Source organism: Tiliqua scincoides, chromosome 3 (assembly GCF_035046505.1).
Source record: "Tiliqua scincoides isolate rTilSci1 chromosome 3, rTilSci1.hap2, whole genome shotgun sequence".
NCBI classification, from domain to species: Eukaryota; Metazoa; Chordata; class Lepidosauria; order Squamata; family Scincidae; genus Tiliqua; species Tiliqua scincoides.
Genome location: NC_089823.1, coordinates 55,687,453 through 55,707,469, shown reverse-complemented (window position 1 = coordinate 55,707,469; position 20,017 = coordinate 55,687,453). Strand labels below are relative to the sequence as shown.

The following is a 20,017-nucleotide window of genomic DNA, read 5'->3' as shown; positions in this document are numbered from 1 at the left end:
AAATGTATCCTTCCAGTCAAAATGCTCATAAGTCATTAATTCCATATTGTAGTACACTTTTATATCTATAATATTTTTCAAAGGGCAAATGCACCCTTCTATGATGCTGAAGAATTGGAAGGATTGTGTTCATCTGGTTTGTATGTTCACCTAGTAAGCAAACCAATTTCTCAAAGAAACCTGATATTCCAAAATGAATGCTTTGCATCCCGCATATAATATCAACCTGTTAAGGCTCAAACTTGAGTCCCTTTCATTGGTCTTACTATGAATGCTAGTATTTTTGTTTTATGTTTAATACCAGCAATTATCCTTAACTGCTATATTTGTCCGGAATAATCATTTCCTCTTATGTTGAGCTCACTATAAATGTCAATATGGCAATATGTTTGAGCTCACTGTAAATGTCAGTAGTCTTCTTCTGATAAAATAGTAACCTGACTTACAACGTCCAATTAAAATTATGTTAATGATCCATGCAATTCCATTGGTAGAATCTGATCATCTCAGCTCCTGCCTGTTGCCATATCTTTCCAAATGCAGCACTGTAGAATCTAGCTGCATTCCCTACTAGCTTCAATACCACCTATGTATTTTCTCTAGTACTTAATATTTGAATCTATAGAGGCTCTCATAGCTTTCTTTGCCTTCTCCTTCTTTTATACATGAACCAATTAAAATTAGTTCATGTATTCAGTTCAAAAAATTCATTTTTTCAACTGGTATGTCACTCTACAGATTGGGTCATGAAGCAAACATTCTTGAAACAGATTCCTATGATTAAGAATTCTCTAAATTCTCCAAAATGGCGTGCATGTTGAGTTTCTACAGTTCTGAAACATACTGCTCTATGAATTCAAAATAACTCTATGAATTTTTTCTATGAGTATAAAATTCTTACTGCTCTATGAATTCAAAAAACAACTCTATGAACTTTTTCTATGAATATAAAATTCTTGTCTGTTTCAAAAGATGTCAGGTCAGACCTGCAGCCAGGGGATTGGCCAACAACTCAAATCATAGAGAGGGCTGTCATTGTCCATGGCACACCCTAAACTTCCATAAATTCAGGATTAACACAATTACTGGGTTACTGTTGTGTATTAACACAAATACAAGACCTGGTCACCCCAGCAACCATGTCCCTTCCAGCTGAAACAATCAGAAGTGCTACAGCTTCTTCTGGTAATTACAGCAACCAAGCAGCAAATCTGACCCTTCAGCAAGCTTGAAATTGTTATAAATACCCCAAGTCTCTTACCCCACAGGAAACAAGAAAATACATGATATAACTTTTCTCCTGTGTCTCCACTTCTGAGAGAGAACACTCAAAATTTTGCTTGAATTTCTGCCAATACTCTGCAATGCTTCTAGACAATTGTGCACTAGATGGAGGTTGCAACACATCATATTCAATTCTACAGGCCTCTACACTTGTTGGACAATGGTTTTATATCTGGAACAATTATAGAGATACTTGTTCTTCATGCAGCTCCATGAGATCAGCTCCTTGTCCAAAAGTAAATTCAAACTTAGTTCAGGTTCTTCTAATTTCACTCTTCAGACACAACAATATAAATTGTTGGATTCAGAAGCATCAAATACATGGATGAAAAAGTTTATATATAATAAAAAACATAGAAAAACTCAAATGTCTTTTGACATTTGTCTTTTGTCTATACAATATGCTCCTTCTAATTCTTGTTCACTTAGTCCACATTTCTGTTAGATAGCACTTTTAAATTTCAGTTATTATTGCACATGCCAAACTACAGCTGAGAGGCTTTTCCGTTCTCTGTCAGTTTGGAGATCATCAATCTTTTCAGGCCTGCTTCTGTTGTTTTCTTTAGTTTCTGGTGCAGCTTTCAGACAGGATTAATAGTCCCCATTGAATAGCTTAGTTAACTTTTAGCTTTAGATTCTGTTGTCTATGTAATATTCCTCAGTATCATAAATGAGAATGCAGTGGTGCAATTTTAGGGGGGGGGGGCTTTGTTCCCAGAGCCCAACCATTTCTTCAAGGTCACCATTGCTGTACTATCTAATAGTGAATGAGAAAGGAATGCGCAAAAAACAAGCACCAAAGAAAAACTATGGAGCTGCAATAAACTAGGGATGACTGCCCACACAACAAAAACAACAGACCTAAGCACAAAAATGAATTTTAAAAAAACAAAACACCTATCTTGCAAACAAAACACTCAGCGAATAGAACAGGAACTCCACATGGTACTAAAAAGACACTGTTTAAGACTTTTTCAGAAAATGAACAGAAAACTCACAGCCAAGGGCAGAGGCAAAAGCGAATCTTGTGCTTAAAACTCCAGAAGGTTATTTATTTGGTCTGTTTATGCTAGATCTGGAGTGAATTTCTGTTCCCACAAACAAAATTACATACTCGCAAATGCAAATAGTTTCAGACAAGTTTGGTGGGAAAATACAATGGAGAATTATTACCATTAAAGCACACAAGTTGTTACCATTGATGTAAACAGGACGATAATTACCATGGAAAAAAGTACATTTTGTGAACAGCTACAAGCACTACTCCAAGAAGCCCAAAGTACCTTCTAAAAATTGTATCATCCCCTCTCCTAATACACATTGCAAAAAGTAGAGGACTGCAGTCATCTTCTTGATACTTTTGGGAAGACTTGGAAAAAAATAAGAAAAACGTTTCTCCAGCTTTCATGAAATCCCTCCCAAACTGAAACTCAGTGGGCAACACTGGGACAGTCACTATTTCTTAACCTAACCCACTTCACAGGATGAACAGAATGGAAAAATCCATATACACTGTCCGTAGTATCTTGGACAAAGAGCAGAATGAGTGTGATATAATTGCAGGACATCTCAGGGCTTAATTTCTACCAAGTCTTGCAAGGGCCAGAACCTTGATTTTCATTTCTATGTCTTAGCCCCAAAGCACGTAAGAATGAGTGTCTCTGTCCCCATGCAGCAAAAATTTCAAGACTGAGGGGACAACAGGCACTGGGTGTGATTTCCAAAACTGACTCAACACCTTTCACACTCTTTCACTTTAAATTTAGTAACATTATCTTTGAGGAAAACCTATGAGGGTGAGTAGGTTTTCTATGCTATAGCTTTGTTGTTGCAGCTCATTTCCTAGTACACAGGGAGTCAAAGGCTCTAGTTCTACCATATTGTGTCCATATTTCCCTCAATTAACATTTAAAAACATGCTATTTTTCCTATTTTGATTCTTGCAATTATTTCATAGTGAAGAAGTGGGAAGAAAATATATTATTCTGCCACCTGAGGTGTAGAGAGTGGTGACTGAAAAGAAGGCTGTTTTTGTTGTGACCCCCCCCCCCCATTTATGGAATTCCTTCAGATTGGTTTGCCTGGCTCCTATGCTGTTATCTTTTAGATACAAAGATACCTAAAAACAGACAAATAATTTTTTTTTTCCTACTTGGTCTATAGGTTTCAGTTTCTGTTTAATTGTTGCAGTTATTTTGTAATTGTGATCATTTGGAATATTAATTGTAAACCATGTTGGGATTTTTTTTTTAAATCTTTGAAAGGCAGTATATAAATGTTTGGGGGGGGGATGCCATGGGCCCATAAATCCTATCCTCCAAGAAATTCCTCCAGACAGGCATCCTCCCCACTTAAGCAGTTTCAAGAATTCCTAGCATCCTAATATCTCCAGTGAGACTAGATCCACTAAGAAACCATAGCCACTTCTGCACATCTGGGAATGAGTAGAATACTGTGAAATGAAAAGTGTGTGACTTTTAGAGAGGCTTTAACCCCAGAATCTCATTTTCTGGAGATGTATTACCTGTAATACCACCTGTATTATGCCTGACCATTGTATTATTATTATTATTATTATTAATAACAGTATTTATATACCGCTTTTCAACTAAAAGTTCACAAAGCGGTTTACAGAGAAAAATCAAATAACAAAATGGCTCCCTGTCCCAAAAGGGCTCACAATCTAAAAAGATGCAAATGAATACCAGCAGACAGCCACTAGAACAGACAGTGCTGGGGTGAGGTGGGCCAGTTACTCTCCCCCTGCTAAAAAAAGGAGCATCCACTTGAAAAAGTGCCTCTTACCCAATTAGCAGGGGTATTAGCAGGTAGTAAACTATGAAATAAGGAAGCAGTTCTATCCTAATATTAATTGGAATAGTTTTGTATATTACAAATGCATTCATGTTCCTTGGGACTACACAGAGAGAACATATCTTATTATTGCTTTCCTCATTCAAGCTTTTACATATGAAAAGTGTTATACTTGAATGAAAATGTTTTTATTTTAGGTTGTAATAAATCTTGCAGATGAACCACAAACTTAATATCACTGTCATTTTGAATACATACTGATAATATAAAGGATCTGTTTAGATTGATGAACACTGACATTTTTGCAAGAATATTGCACAACATGATCAGAGAAAATTTCACATTAAATAAATTATCATCTCTGCCTATTATTAAATAGGTTTGGTCAGGAAGAGTAAAGATGCTTTAGCACAAGTGACAGCACTGTGTTCAAAAGTGTATGCAAGATGTTTCAGTCAGGGACTGCAAAGGTCATGATGTTTGTGGAGTCTATAAACAGTCTCAAATGCAATGACTGATGGGTAGAGCCATACCCATGGCTCTTTCAAATCATTGACTTTAGGATTGCAGTAAAAAAAAAAATTGCTCTTTCAATTGAAAGATTGAGGATGCAAACAGTAGCTATTCCTCCATAATATGAACATATAAGTTGTGCCTGGCAAATAAACACTGCTATTGAAACACTTTAATGAACTTGAATAACAGAAAGAGACTTGAGTTCTGAATGATCTATATTGAAGTCAAATACTAGGAATAATAGGGAGAGGTCTGGCAGCATCAAATCTTATTCATGATCAATCAGTATAGATCCCAAGCTGGTTATCACTCTGTTGAAGATTATTTAAATGAACAATCATAATTTAGCTTCAGGTCATCTGGATGGTATTATTTTTCTAGATTCTTTCCGGTTTAGAACTGCATACAATTGACTGTGAAGAATTACTGAACCAACTGTGAAACCTAGTGGGTGTTTATGGAACTACTCATTCCTATCAGGGAAGTCTCATTTAATGATGGGAAATCATTGACTGTAGGCAGTGGCATCACTAGGGTTCGTGTCACCCGGTATGGGAGGCCAGCGCATCATCCCCATGCAGTGGGTGGGGCAACACTCCAGGTGGTGGGTGTGGTGATCTACCATCCCCCCACTGGTTTTTTGGCTTTATTGAGAGAATAAAGATATTTCAACGCAGTTTATTTCATTGCATTCTGCATGAAATTACACATTGATTGATATATAACATGATGACATTATTTTTACAAACTGTGATTTTGGTCACTAGTGGTGTCACCTCCCCCCAGGGTGTCAACTTACTAACATCTCATGGGAGCAGTTCTAAAACTTTTAGCACTGGGACCCACTTTTTAGAATGACAATCTTTTTAGAATGACAGGGCCCATCATAAAGCAAATTAAAATAGTTATAAATAATTAAAGTAAAACAAATAATTAAATAAGGGGAAGCCAGCCCTGATCCACCAAGTGAATTTTCTCTGTAGCCTGCCTGAAATAACACCCCTCCCCTAAAAAGATGAGTAAGATTTTCACCCCTACCCAGCATCCAGTTCAGTTTAAGTTCTTCTATTGCAAGCATATCACTAGCAGGACCCACCTGGCTTTACAAGTCTGAGAGCCCAAGCCTATGCCTGTCTACTCAGAAGTAAGTCCATTATAGTCAGTGGGGCTTACTCCCAGGAAAGTATGGATAGGATTGCAGCCTAAAACAGAACAAGATTCACCTTCCCCTGTCAAGCCTCTGTTTCATTCTTTTTATAGGGGGGAGGCTGCCTTCTGGAACATTTGTTGAGCTCCAGTTGCATCAAATCAGAACCATTCTGGTGGCCTCACATTTCCCTTTGCCTGACCTGCCCAGGAGCAAAGGCATGAGCAAACGCAACCATGTGGCTTAGTTTTGCTTGCCATAGGTCTCAATACATTCACCAGCTTGAAGGGAGTCACCTCGGGTTTTTTTTTTTGGGCTACATTCATTGGATCAGGACCATTCTGGTGTTGTTGGATTCCTCTCAGCCTGCCCTTTCCGATGGACTAAAGTAAGTTCGCCTTGCACGATATGGCTTGATTTCACTTTCTATAGGGCTCCATGCATTTTTTGTTCTCTGGATTTTTGGCCATAACTTTTGATAGAAAGGAGATATTTCATTCTGGTCTTTTGCATTGCGTTCCACTGGATATTCCGCATCCAACGGTATAGGACATGATGGGGTTACTCATAATCACCGTGATTTTAGCGCTTTAGCTCCCCAGTGTGCATCACCGCCCCAGTGCGCGTCACCCGGTGCGGTCTGTATCCCCCGCACCTCCTAATGATGCCACTGCCTGTAGGGTATATACGGTTTCATAATATATCATATTTTATATCTTCCCAATCATCCTCACCTCCACAAGCTCTTTACTTACTTTATATAAAAATTTGGTAAATATTTTTATCTCTCATCATATGCCAACACAGAACATCTTATACAAGAATTTTAAGTCACATCAGGTAATTCTACCTGTCATAGAAAATGATGACCTTGCAAGTTTAGGAGATTATAGCTATTTTTGAGAATATTTAGAACAGTTAGTAAATCCACAAACTTTTACCAATAATAAATAAGAGTAGAGGTCACTTGCAAGATAATATATTAATATCAACTTACCTGTAATAATATTGGGTTTCGGTGGCATGATGAATTCATACAGTGTTGGTTCTGAGTATCCCAGCCTGTTGGTAGCAGTAATTTGGACTTCATAACCCATTGTCCATTGCAGATGCTCTAAGATGATGTGGTCTTTATTACCTTGAAATTTTTTCTCTTGCCATTGGTCTTCCTTATCTTTCTGTACAAATATAAGTAAATTAAATTGTAACAAACTTAAGGCCAGTATTGTCAAATCTGAATACCAAATAATGCAAAGTTAGACATTTATTTCATGATTGTATCCTACAAAATGATACATGACTATATCATGACTGTATCCTACAAAATGTCCAAGACACAATCAACATGAAATTTAATTATTTTTTTACAAATTTATATCCTGCTTTATTTCCCTAACAGGCATTCAAAGCAGTTTCCAGAAACAATAAAAATATAAACATTATAAAAATCCAGGAAATCCAGGAAATTTGAAAGATGCACCCAGGGAGTATGTGTTACATCTATAGATAATGATAAACATGAGAGGCATATGAAAAGGTCTGTTCAGTCAACATTTGAATTACAATTTGTTACCTCAGTACTTCTGGCACAGACTAAAACTGAAAGATGTCACTGCATTGTTCTAAAATGAGTAACAAACGAAGTGCCCTTTTTATTGTCTGTTCTTACTACATGGTATAATGCTATACAATAGAACAAAATATTAATTTATTAACTAAAAGTTACAGAGCACATTTTATATCTTACCCTACTGCCACACTTGGCATGACAATTTATTTTAATCATTCCTACTCTGCCTTCCCTGTCTTTAGGAAATGTACAATAAAACATCACATAAGCAGAGGTGTTCTTAAATGTTTTTATTTTACTGCAGGTTTTCTTTTTTTCCCAGGAGGAAAAGTGCAGAAAGCAGTATTATGTGTTTTTATTCCAAAGGCGCTTTTTAATAAATTATTATAAATTGTTATCACTTTAGAAGTATACTAGGCAGGTGAAATAGGTGGTGTATGTTACAGCAGATGCAGTTACAGTCATAACTCATGTCCATAACCCTAGTCCATACAGTCATACAGTCATAACCCTAGTCCAGCCCATTATTTTTTTTCACAGATTTCCCAGTTTTTTGTTTGTTTGTTTGTTTTTTCTGAAAATGAAAAGTGCAGAAAGTGTTGTTATGGGTTTTTATTTTGTTATCACTGAAAAAAATCACACTGTAAGTAAGTCTAAAGCAATAAAATTAAGAGCAACATTAACAAATTTCATAATTTATTACATTTTCAATGAAGAAACTGAAAACAAATTTTAGAACATAAAAGCTGCAATCCTAAACAAACTTTCCTGGGAGAAAGCACCATTGAACACAATGGGGCTTACTTCTGAATAGATATGCATAGGATTGTGCTGTAAAGCTGCAATCCTATCCACACTTACCTGGGGGTAAACCATTGACCATAGTGGGACTTACTTCTGAGTAGTCATGCCTGTGCTTAGGCTCTAAGGCTGCAATCCATGCATACATACCAGGGAGTAAGCTCCACTGAATGCAATGGGGCTTACTTCTGAGTAGACATGTATAGCATTTGCACTGCACAAGAACTTCCAAGATCAATTTAAGAAAACTCCATTACAATTTGTCAAATGAAATAATTAGCCATTAAACATGAACACCTCTCCACATACAGAATGGATACTTAGAAAATTCAATCACTTCTTTTTTCTTTCTCATGAACACCTTGTATTGGACAGTGACATGCAGTCAGGGGAGAAGAACCTCACCAGACCCAAGAAGTTAAAAAAAAAAAATCAAAGTTCAAGGACCCAAATTTTAAAAAAAAGTTCCTTGCCTTTATGTGCTGCTCCTTTCTTCTCCAGCACTGTCAGTGAGGTTAAGCAGCGCACACACCCATTAGAATACAAAGCAGAGCATTCAGCAGCCTGTTGGCAACCTTCAGTCTCGAAAGACTATGGTATCGCGCTCTGAAAGGTGGTTCTGGCACAGCATCTAGTGTGGCTGAAAAGGCCAATTCGGGAGTGACAATCCCTTCCACACTGGGAGCAAGTGCAGTCTGTCCCTGGTCTGTCTCCCTGGCTATGGGCCTTCCTTCTTTGCCTCTTTGCCTCAGTCTGTTGGCCAAGTGTCTCTTCAAACTGGGAAAGGCCATGCTGCACAGCCTGCCTCCAAGCAGGCAGCCATTTCACTGTAATCATGGCCTTCCAGTAGTGGTGGGGGAACCAGCAGGGTGTCTGTGAGCCCAATCCTTTGCATGTCTACTCCAAAATAAATCTCATTATAGTCAATGGAACTTACTCCCAGGTAAGTATAGATAAGATTGCAACATCAGGGCCCAATCCTATCCAATTTTGCAGTGCTGTTGCTGCTATGCCTATGGGGTGTGCACTGCTTCCTGTGATGGTGAGGCAGTCACAGAAGCTGCCTCAAAGTATAGGAACATTTGTTCCCCTACCTTGGGCCTGCGTTGCGGCTGCACTGGTGCTGGAAAGTTGGATAGGATTGGGCCCCAAGTCAGCAATCTCTTGGGAGGCAGATTTGTCTCCAGCAGGTTAGGTCAATCATGAGTGTTGGCTGGCTTAAAAAAAACAAAAAACAGCAGGATGCCTGGATGAACAAGCTCTGGGAAGGCAGCAGGAAGAGTTGCCTCAGCTCTGTTTTTTAAAAAAAAACCATGGGTAAAAAGCAGGAAGCCTACACAACCACTCTGCATAGTACTAGAAGAGGCAGCTTTTCAGTTGCCTCAGGAGGCCTACGCTGAGCTCTCCCCGGCTCCTATTTCCGGAAGGGGTGGAAAAGAGTGTGTTTCAGAGACTAAGCTTTATTTATTTATTTCCAGAGGGAAAGAGAGTGTGTTTCAGAGACTGAGCTTAAGGGAGGAAGGGGGGAGAGTGAGTGTTTATTGCCTCCCCGGACCTGGAATTCACCACACACCAATGGTATTGGAAGCCTGAAAAAAGTGGATATCATTTTATATATTTGCTTCCTTTTTAGGGTACAATGCCATTCAGCCCTCTCTCCTCCTTTTCCATGGCGGCCTCTTGCAAACTCAGGTCACAGTTCTGTTCCTAGCTTCAGCAATTCTGCTGGAATACTTTTTTCCATATTTGCTTTTCTGAATTGGGATACAACATACTGGAGACCATATCACCCTCTTTTTGCTGCCCCTCAAACTTTTTTAAAGTATGCAAACTGACCCTACTCACACATTCACCATTTATTGATTATTTCTATGAAAAACAGTATATAAATAAAAAACAGTATATAAATAAATATTCTTAATGTATTTCTGTCATCTAAGCTCCATTTAAATTCTTTGATTTTTTTTCAAGTTTTTTTTTTTTTTGCTTTTTCTGAAAGTTTTCAATAAAGTTGTAGAGCAGGGGTGCTCAATAGGTGGATCGCGATCTACTGGTAGATCGCGAGACAAAATGAGTAGATCGCAGAGTGCCAACCCCCCCCTTCAGGTGCCTCTGGGAGGAAATGCCTGGAGTAAGGCCCATTGTACTCAATAGGGCTTACTCCCAGGTAAGTGTGGCTAGGATTGCAGCCTCACAGCCTAATCCTAGGCATGTCTACTCAGGAGTAAGTCCTGTTATACTCAGTGGGGCTCAAGGTACACCAACATAAATTGTACACATAAATGTTATATGTTATGATGGCGCGAACATTGTAAAAAAAACTCTGGTAGATCTCCGGGCCTTGCTGGGTTTCAAAGTAGCTCTCGAGTCAAAAAAGTGTGAGCACCCCTGTTGTAGAGTGTATCCTAAGATGTCATTTCAAATGGGGGCGGGGAGGGGAATCCTTCAATTCCAATAAGGGAGAAGGGACACTTCTTATTAAGAGTTAAATAAAAAAGTAAATCTCTTCTCTAATTCCAAAACAAAAGTCAAAAGAGAAGGCACCATATTTGGTTTAATACAATACTTACACTTCTATATTTTACAATATATTCCAAAATAGGTGCTCCACCATCATCTTGTTTTATTATGCTCAGTTTAAAACTCTTCCCACTGCCTGGTTGTCCATGGATAGATGGGGGACTTGGTTCACCTAAAAGGTTGGATGAGAAGAAATATGCAGTAATTCCATGTCTTTCATGCATTAATTTTACAACTAAGAGCTAATTAGTCAATCAAAAGAGAAAACACCACAGTACTTTCTTAAAGGTCAAGTGTTACACTCTACTTGCCAAGAAATGGCTGTTACTGAAATACAAGTACTTATCCACAGGAAATATTTATAATTTATATTATATTTATAATCTAAAATGTCATAGGATTAAACAAAGTACATACATTTCCTTGCTGTTCATGGGTGTACACCAGGGACATGCGGTGCAGGGGCGGTGAGCAAGGCAGAACCACCCCACCATCCCATTTGCATCCTCTGAAAATTGCCACAGCCTAACCTGATGATTGTTCATGAGCTCCACTGGTTTGCCCATGAGTAAGCAGTTGGAACGCATGTGTGATCACCAGGTTAGGCTGCGGCAATTTTTGGAGGATGACAGTGGGGCAGTTCTGCCTCACCTGCCATCTCCGTACTACATGTTCCTGGTGTGTGTGTGTGTGTGTGTGTGTGTGCGCGCGCCACTTAACGACAGGGATACGTTCTCCTATCACCGTTGTTATGCGATTAGATCATTAAGTGATCATTCAGTCCAATCTATTGCCTCTGTTGTGTAAACAGCCACTCGCTGCCAGACACTAGCTGGCTGCACAGGCTACTGGAGACAGATTACCTCTTCTTTGCATTAAAAGTCTATTGTGTAAACAGACACTGTGCTGCAGGCTATGGAAGATGTGTGATTGTTTCATTAAGAACATCTTTATTGTGCTTTGACTATCGTCATATATACGGTACGTCGTTATGCGAACATTTGTTAAGTGGCACATGCCTGTTCAAGTCACCATTGCCCTCACATGAAGCCTCACATAGCCTGAAAATTGCTGAGCTCAGTTTCTAAAATACATTTTCATGGATGCCTCAAATAATCCTTTTTTCACCCACTCCCAAACTGAAAACAAGGTATTTGCTACAACAAACAAATATTCTCAAGTGTTACTGAACAGCAATAGATTGTGCTTTACATGTGTGAGCTGGCATTACAAGGATTACCTACATGTGCAGAATAAATGAATAAAAATATAACAACAGCACTTAACATTGGTAAAGTATTCTCTCTGTGTACAAAGCACTTTATCTTGGGCAGGAGGTCTAGTCTAGAGGGTAGAGCTACCATTAGCCCCCCCCCAGGGGGGCTAGGTTGGGGTATAGGTTTGGGTATAGGTTGGGCATCCCTTATCTGGAGTACTTGGGACCAGAAGTATTTTGGATTTTTTTATATCTTGGAATATTTGCATATACATAATGAGATATCATGGGAATGGGCCCAAGTCTAAACACAAAATTCATTTATGTTTGATATACATCTCATACACATAACCTGAAGGTAATTTTATACAATTTTTTTAAAAAATAATTTTGTGTATGAAACAAGATTTGTACATGAAACACACTTTGTGATTTTATTACATTAGACAAAATAGTTTTAAAAAATCTTAACACTCATAAAAGTACCATATTTTGGAATTCTGTATAAGGGATACTCAACCTGTATTATTATCCCTCTGTAGCAGCTGAGGAGTTGAGGTTAAGAGTGATGTTCATGGCAGAAGTGAGACTTCAATCATGGAAGCCCTGATTCACAGTTCCATTGCTCAGCCAGTACATTATACCAGCTCTCTAAATACATTTTTTCATTTAAGGGCAATACGTTTACTTACGAACTGGTAACGTCTGAAATATCTCGATTTTGCTGTATTCTCCTTGCCCTTTTCCATTTACAGCTGCAACTTTGATTTCATATGTTGTATTTGGTTCCAGACTGCTAAGAACCACCATTGCTAAAAGAAGAGAGATACAGTTTAAAAACAAATATACTGGATATGACAAGGAATACATAATTTTCAAAGGCATTTTGTAACATTTCTGCTTCATTTACTTCACAACCATTTACTCAGTTTGTTGAGACAGACTAATTTATTTTTATCTTTAGGAAAAGAACATTAATCTAGTTCTTCATCAGCAGTTGAATTTGTTGTTTGTTTGGACAAAAATGCTGCTAGGATAATATAATTCATTTTGATCTGTTATTAAAATATAAATAATAGAAATATGCAAAAATGACTGTGTTATTGATATTTGCTCCAAAGCACCAAGCAGAAATTAAAATGTCTACGTGCATTAAAATGTATACTTAAAGGTGAGAGAATGTTGCAAACATGGAAATCACGTGAAGTGTCACTCTCCATTAGTGTTCAATATGTAGTAGAAATCTACATAGTGCATATGCCTGTATCCAAAACAGAGATATATGTTCATTAATTTAAGAATAATTTCTAAAACAGCTAGCACTAAGTCAACAGGAAAAAGCTGCCTGGCTTCTATCATTTCAGATGATAGAATCTAAAGGATGTTAAACAGAAGGAACATTTGATATGTAGAGACTTTAAAACCAAAGTATGCAGTACACAATGCAAAGTGATAAATTTTTTTCTTTGAACGACTGTTGTCTATGGGCTGTTTATGTGCTTGAGGGCACAATCCTAACTTGTGCTGGAAGCAGGCAGGCCAGTGGGCCTGCTTCCACAGCTGAGTAAGGGGGAGGGTTCGATGACAGGGCAGTGAGCGGTTCCCAGACACATCTGAGGGGCCCCCTCTCTTCCCCTTTTACAAGAGGGGAGGGACAACCCTCAGAGCAGCGCAGAACCATGCCAAGAGTGGCTGTACTCCTGTAGCCTCTCTCAGCATGGTTCTTGATGAATGAGAGGGGCATGTCACAGGGGGTGTGTTGCAGCAGTGCCCCCCAGCACAGTGCCTGGGGTATTTGCCCCACTTCCCCCCTCTAGGTAGAGAGGCCTGTTGCCGCTCTCGTGCACCTGGAATTCTGAGATAGCCTACTCCTAAAATTAGGACATTGCACATACACATCATGGTTTGTAACCTGAGATGGGCTTTTCCTCTAGAAGTCTGTCTTTTAAAGGCATCTAGACCAAACACCATCACCACAAGCTGTGGCAAGCAGTTCCACAGATTAATTACACATTAGGTAAAGAAATATATTCTTTCTTAATACAAAAGAGACCCAGAAGAATAATGGGACAGCCTTCTGAGATAGCTATTTTTCATGATATGCAAATGAAATGCACCAAAGGAAAGTGACTGCAGAAAGATGCTGCCAACTTGCCACATGCTCAGATAGTCTTTCTGCCTGCACTGCATTAAGATGCACTACAGAAGATTGTTTGACAAATATAGGCTTACAAACCATACCCTATAATTTAATTAAATTTCCAATCCTATCCTGGTCTGGCAGTGCAAAAGGCTCTCAGATAGTATGTGGGTCAGCACCACCAGCATGAATGTGTGGAGGCCCCACAGAGATCAATGGCTCCTGGACACCCCAAATGTAGCAGATAAGGTGGCAGCAGGGGTGGTTCGGAAGAGGATCGGTTTGGGGACTGGACCAAGCCCAGGGTGGGAAGGGAGGATATCAGCAGTAGCAGCACATATTGTGACACTATCCCCCTATTTGGTGGGCCAATGTGAGATAAAGGAGGCTGGACCAGATGGGCCTGATCCAGAGGGGCTGTTTTTTTTTTTTTTCTCCCTGATCTGACAGGCCCTCTAACTCTCCTTAAATTTAAACCAGCTAAGTAGTTGCTGTAGGTCCAAGGAGATCCACTGGTGGCCAGGTGGCTTATGGGGAGATAAGCAGTAAGTTTTATTTACCTTTCCTTATGTCATGCCTTGGTCATGCCCCCCCCCCCCAAAGCATCCACATGTGCTCTGTTGCTGGTGCTGCATGTCATAGGGTAGGGGGAGGTAGAACTGAATTGTAAGTAATGCATGCTTACTTTAAAATAAGCATGCATTGCAGTATTGGAGTAAAACGTAAGTTCTTGTGAAAATACCATGTCAAATATTGCATATCCTGTGCATTTTTTTCCTTAGTAAAAAAAAAAAAGTTATTTTTAAGCTGCTGTACCAATTTTGGATTACATTTCATCTATACAATAACTATTTTTAAATACGAAACAGTTCTCACTGTATGATTTTCTGTCACCCTTTGCAAATGCATAATACCTGCCAAAGTAGCTTTGGAACAAGAAAATCAGAAGGGATGTAAAACTGTATAAAGCAGAAGTATGCTCTGAAGTTGTTGATCAACACAAACTCTTCAAAATGGTGAAGCTGGTCACTAACACACTATTTTGTGTTAGTATTTATTTTGGGGGGAAAATTGGGGGAGGCGCAGAGCAATCATTGGGTAGTCAGAATCACTGGTGAAAAATTTATTACTACAGCTTAGTATAGTACAGTAGTTTCTATTATTCTGTAGGAAACAGAATACTAGAATCCGTGTCTAGTAAATTAAAAGTGAAAAACCACCTGCTCAGGTGTAAAATACAATGTTTAATCACAGTCTGTATTAGCAGAGTTCAAATGATAGTTCACTTGATCATTAGTAATGTATAACAGCACATTATTTACTTACTGCCATAGGTAAATGCAGCAATTCCATCAATACAATGCAAACATCAGTTCCATCATTATAGTTAAATACTGACAAATTTAACTAAGGGCCCAATCCTATCCAGCTGTCTATCAATGTAGCCATGCATACAGGGTGTGCACTGCATTCTGTGGTGGGGAAGCAATCACGGAGGTCTCCTCAAGGTAAGAGAACATTTGCTCCTTTACCTTGGGGCTGCATTGCGGCTGTATTGGTGTTGGAAAGTTTGATAGGATTGGAAACTTAGGGTGCAATCCTGAGGTGCTCATGGGCCAGCGCAAGTCCCTCTGCCTCCTCGGGAGTAAGCTGCATCAGCGCACGGTGGTACGCCCACACATGGAGGCTGAATCCAGCCTCTGTGGTGGCTTATTCCGTGAGCCTTTCATCAGCCCAGCTGGGTTGACACAAGGCTCTGGAGTGGGTGGGAGGGAAGCGAACCTGGGTGGGTGGAGAACCGGCAGTGGGCAGCCCCGGGGCAGGCAAATTGGGAGCAGGAGGCAGGGCTGGGATCCGGCAGTTATGCCGGATCCCAACCCCTGTTCCCAAGGAGACTGGAGCAGCTTCAAGCCACTCCACTCGCTGGCCCCTATGGGTCTCCTCAGACTTGCACCACCCTCCTGAGGTGGCACAAGTCCAAGTTGTGCCACCTCAAGAGGGTGGCGCAAGTCCAAGGAGACCCATAGGGACCAGGGTGCTTTACCCTGAGTAAGGGGAAAAGTTTCCCCTTGCCTCTGTCTGAGCCATTTTGGGCCCCTATCCTGCACTGGATACAGTTCAAACGTCTTGGCTTGCCTGTTCCAGTGCAGGGTAGGATTGCGCCCTTAGTTTTCTAAAAGAATAGTTGCCAGTGTTAAGTTGTGGCACCCCAATCCTGAGCACATCAATAATAATCTCATATCTACCCTGTGTGTAAAAATGGAGCAGCAGTCTGCCCCCATTAGCAGTCTGCACTAGAAGTGGGGGCACATCTAGAGCATCCCCAGGGCATGTTATGAATTTTTGTAACTTATTTTATAGTTCAATCTTGGAACAATCATAAATAACATAAATACTAGTAAAAGTCTACTGATTATGAGCCAGTGTGGAGAATTTGCTTTTTCCATGAAAAAAGAATCTTTAAAGATGTGGCAAGTCAAGCTGTGCACATCCAGAGTTTTCCTCTAATCAAGGAGACTGCAACTGCACTAAGGTAAGCAACATAATGTACAAAACTCCACAAAATGACTATAGGCGCAATCCTAACCAGCTTTCCAGCACTGACATAGCTGTGCCAATGTGGCATGCACTGCATCCTGCAGTGGGGAGGCAGTCCAGGGGGCCTCCTCAAGGTAAGGACGTGTTTGTTACCTTACCTTGGGTCTGCACTGTGGCTAGGTCAGTGCTGGAACGTTGGTTAGGATTGCGCCCTAAGTCAAACATTATTCAAAATGCAAGGCAATGATGAACCTGAACTTCTCAGGGGAATCAACAGTTGATCCTGTTGAGTTAATAGGCTTGCATCCAGGTAAGTGTGTTATCAAACTGCAGCCAAAGTCAAAATGAATCCCATTCTACAGGTTTAGTATTCCAAGGCAATTATGAAGCATTCCATTGTAAATATCAGAAGGAAGGTTGTTATCCAGGAGGAGATGTGACAGACTTATCTGTCTGTAAAATATGGTAGCATGGGCTTTGGAAGCCAAAGCTGACTGACATTATCTGAAATCACTTTCTTTTATACAGTTTGAGGATTCCTCAAACAGAACAATAAGAAAAAGAGGGTCCTATGGGATCGCATATAGAAAGTAATGTCCATAAATATTTTTTTTGTCACTGTAGCTTTTTTCCATAATATCCTTTATTAAAGTGAGAATCCTATAGCAGATGAGAAAAAGAAATCTCTCTCTCTCTCTCTCTCTCTCTCTCTCTCTCTTTTAAACTGAATGCAAAAGCTATTTCAGAGAAGTGGTGCATAGGTTCATAATGCTGTTGGTAAGCAAAGAGAGGAAAAATGTTAGGTGGTATTTTTATTTTTTTTAAAGACACTATTATTGATTTATAATCAGAAACTGTCTCACTGACCCAATTACATCTGTGTGCAGCACCCAAATAACTAGATTCATTGGCAAGTCAAGCATCTGGCTATAATGTCACCATGCAGTTAAAATGCCAAGTTTCAGTTTGATAATAAACATATTTCAATTTGCATGCTAAAAGGTAAGGCATATGCTGTGATAATAAAATCAATGAATTTAAGTTTACTTTAAATCAACTTCAAAGCTCTCAGCAGGATCTAGAGACAGAAGGAAATCCTGTTTGCTTTCCCCCTCTTTTTCCCCCTGAAAGCGGTAAACAATTCTGAAATTAAACAATAACTTATCAAAACTTGTATGATGTAGACTAAAATTGAATCTGTAGGAATGTACAACTGGTGTATTGCAAAGGCAAAATTCTTATAGAGGAACGTGCAAAGAAAACAAAATAGTCTCAGGTAAGCCCAGCAGCAACTCAAATGCAAGCCAAATTGTGACTCATTTGCATCAAATTGCATTTGCAACTCATATGCAAGCACACTACTCAGCATACCTTACAATTCAAACTTTAATCCTCAAAATATAGCTTTTTAAAAAAACAAAAATCAACCATGTTAAACAATTAGAAAAGAAGAAAAAAAGGAAATGGAAGAAGAGACAAGGATGGGGCGAAATGATGAGGATGAGGGAAGCACAAGAAATAAGATTCTGTTTTAATGTCCAGATACATATGAATCACCAGCTGAATTGACATTTACAGGTCTATTCAAGGCCTGTGCCAACAGAATATGCTGTAAAGCACTTTGCGGCAGTTCAGGGAGCCGGTGTGCTGGTGCGAGGGCCAGAGCCTTGCCTCATACATCAGCAGAGTGATGGAGGCCCACTGGAGCAGGTATGCCCAGCACAAGGGGGAGGGGCAGTGGTGGCAGGGGCAGAGTAGAACGGGGTGATAGGGTAGGGTGGGCAGATTGGGCCCATGAGGGGGAGGGTTCAATGATGGCAGTGCACACCAAAACCCAATCCCATTCCAGGACTTAATTCGCCTGTACAGATCAACAAGGACGGGGACCAGCAATATTGCTGCTGCAGGTCTGAATTGACTTATTGTGGCTTCTTCTGGGGCTTACCCCAGAAAAAGGGGACAAGTGTCCCGTTACCCTGAGGAGACCTCTAGCACCCAAAAATCCACCATGGGATGCAGCGTACCCCACGCCATTGCTGCTGCACTAGAATTTAGTCAGGATTGGGCTGTTTGTCTTACGTCTCCAGCATTCTGCTCTGGATACCGGTTCTCAGGTTCTCTTGAATAGCCACTTTCAAACAGCCAACACTTACACTATCTCCTTGCATTTTAATAACACTCAGAAAAGACAGACAAGAACACTGTTTACGTGAGTATTCAGGAAGATGAAAATTCTATCTATGTCTAACATGCAACAGTCAGATGGATTTTCAGTTTTTGGTATATCAGTAGAGGGAAGGAAAGCGAGCAGAGACTTCTCATCCTATTGAATATCTATTATAGCAAAGGAATTGCTGAACTCTCACTCAACAGACCTAAAGCTTAAGTTAAACTGCAAAATGGTGGCCATAAGAAGCACATTTCCAGAGTTTGATCCTAATTCCTCACCAAATGACAGCTCTCCATTTCAGAACTTTTTGTGAATGAAAGGAGAAATCATGAATGTGTTGCTGGAAAGTTATAAAAACAACAAATCAATATAAAGTGTTTTCAAAACTAAATTGGATAGTTCCTAAGACTTGCAGCATTGTTAAAATTGTTGTATTTATATGACTATAATAACAAATATAACTGAATTATATCAATTTTATTATTTCAGTCCATATTTTGTACTTTTTATCTATTTTTATTGGTGGTCCTTCCAAGTATTTAAATGAATCAACGTCAAATGTACACATTTAATGCTGCAAGAGACATAATACAGAATGGTTATTTTTGATTCTGAAGTTAAATACAATGGATTTTAATTAATATGTTTCAAACAATTCATTCAACAACTTCTGTTATTTTACTCTAAATCTCTCCTTTTTCTATTTTTAAAAGTTGGGTTATAATTACCATGTGAAAGACCAGCTTAAAAAAAAAAAAGAGTACCATACACTGCAGTTATAATTAAATGCATGTTATATAAATAGATATGCAACCAGCATCAAGTTTTAAATTTTACATCTGTTCTCGAAAATTTAGCCTCAGGGTGTGGAAAATGAGATTATTCATTACAAGGAATCTCAGTACAGGCTCTGCCATATAACCATTAGAAGCCACATTATTAATTTCTTCATTTTACTAGTTCTCTTAGGGATATGCATTTTATTTGTGATACTACTAATACTTTAAAGCTCTTCAATCTCACAGATTCCATTTAATGGTCATATATTGCAATAAATCATTTCAGAACTTAATACCATGCAATTGAGATACAGTATAAGAATACAGGCTCAGAGTCAGACAATAGTGAGATATTGATGAAGAATATTTCATTGTCCAGGTATCAACCGCAAGTCACATTGGACAAAGTGACATGGAACAAAATGGGCCATGTTTATTATAGTAATTAATTCACAACTGCAGCTGATTGTGTGTACACAAACTCCTCCCACCTTAATTGTGGACCTAACCCAGGAAGAAAAC

The 20,017-nt window shown here is 39.2% G+C and overlaps 1 protein-coding gene across 1 annotated transcript in view; it reads right to left on the bottom strand.

Moving 5' to 3' along the window:
- NCAM2 (neural cell adhesion molecule 2) overlaps nt 1–20,017 on the bottom strand; it is a 160,588-nt gene that overhangs the window by 44,050 nt on the left and 96,521 nt on the right. The window contains exons 15-17 of the mRNA XM_066621290.1: nt 12,561–12,680; nt 10,703–10,824; nt 6,759–6,939 (exon numbers count right to left, since the gene is read on the bottom strand). Coding sequence (XP_066477387.1) covers nt 6,759–6,939; nt 10,703–10,824; nt 12,561–12,680 — 423 coding nt within the window. The remainder of the gene's footprint in view (nt 1–6,758; nt 6,940–10,702; nt 10,825–12,560; nt 12,681–20,017) is intronic.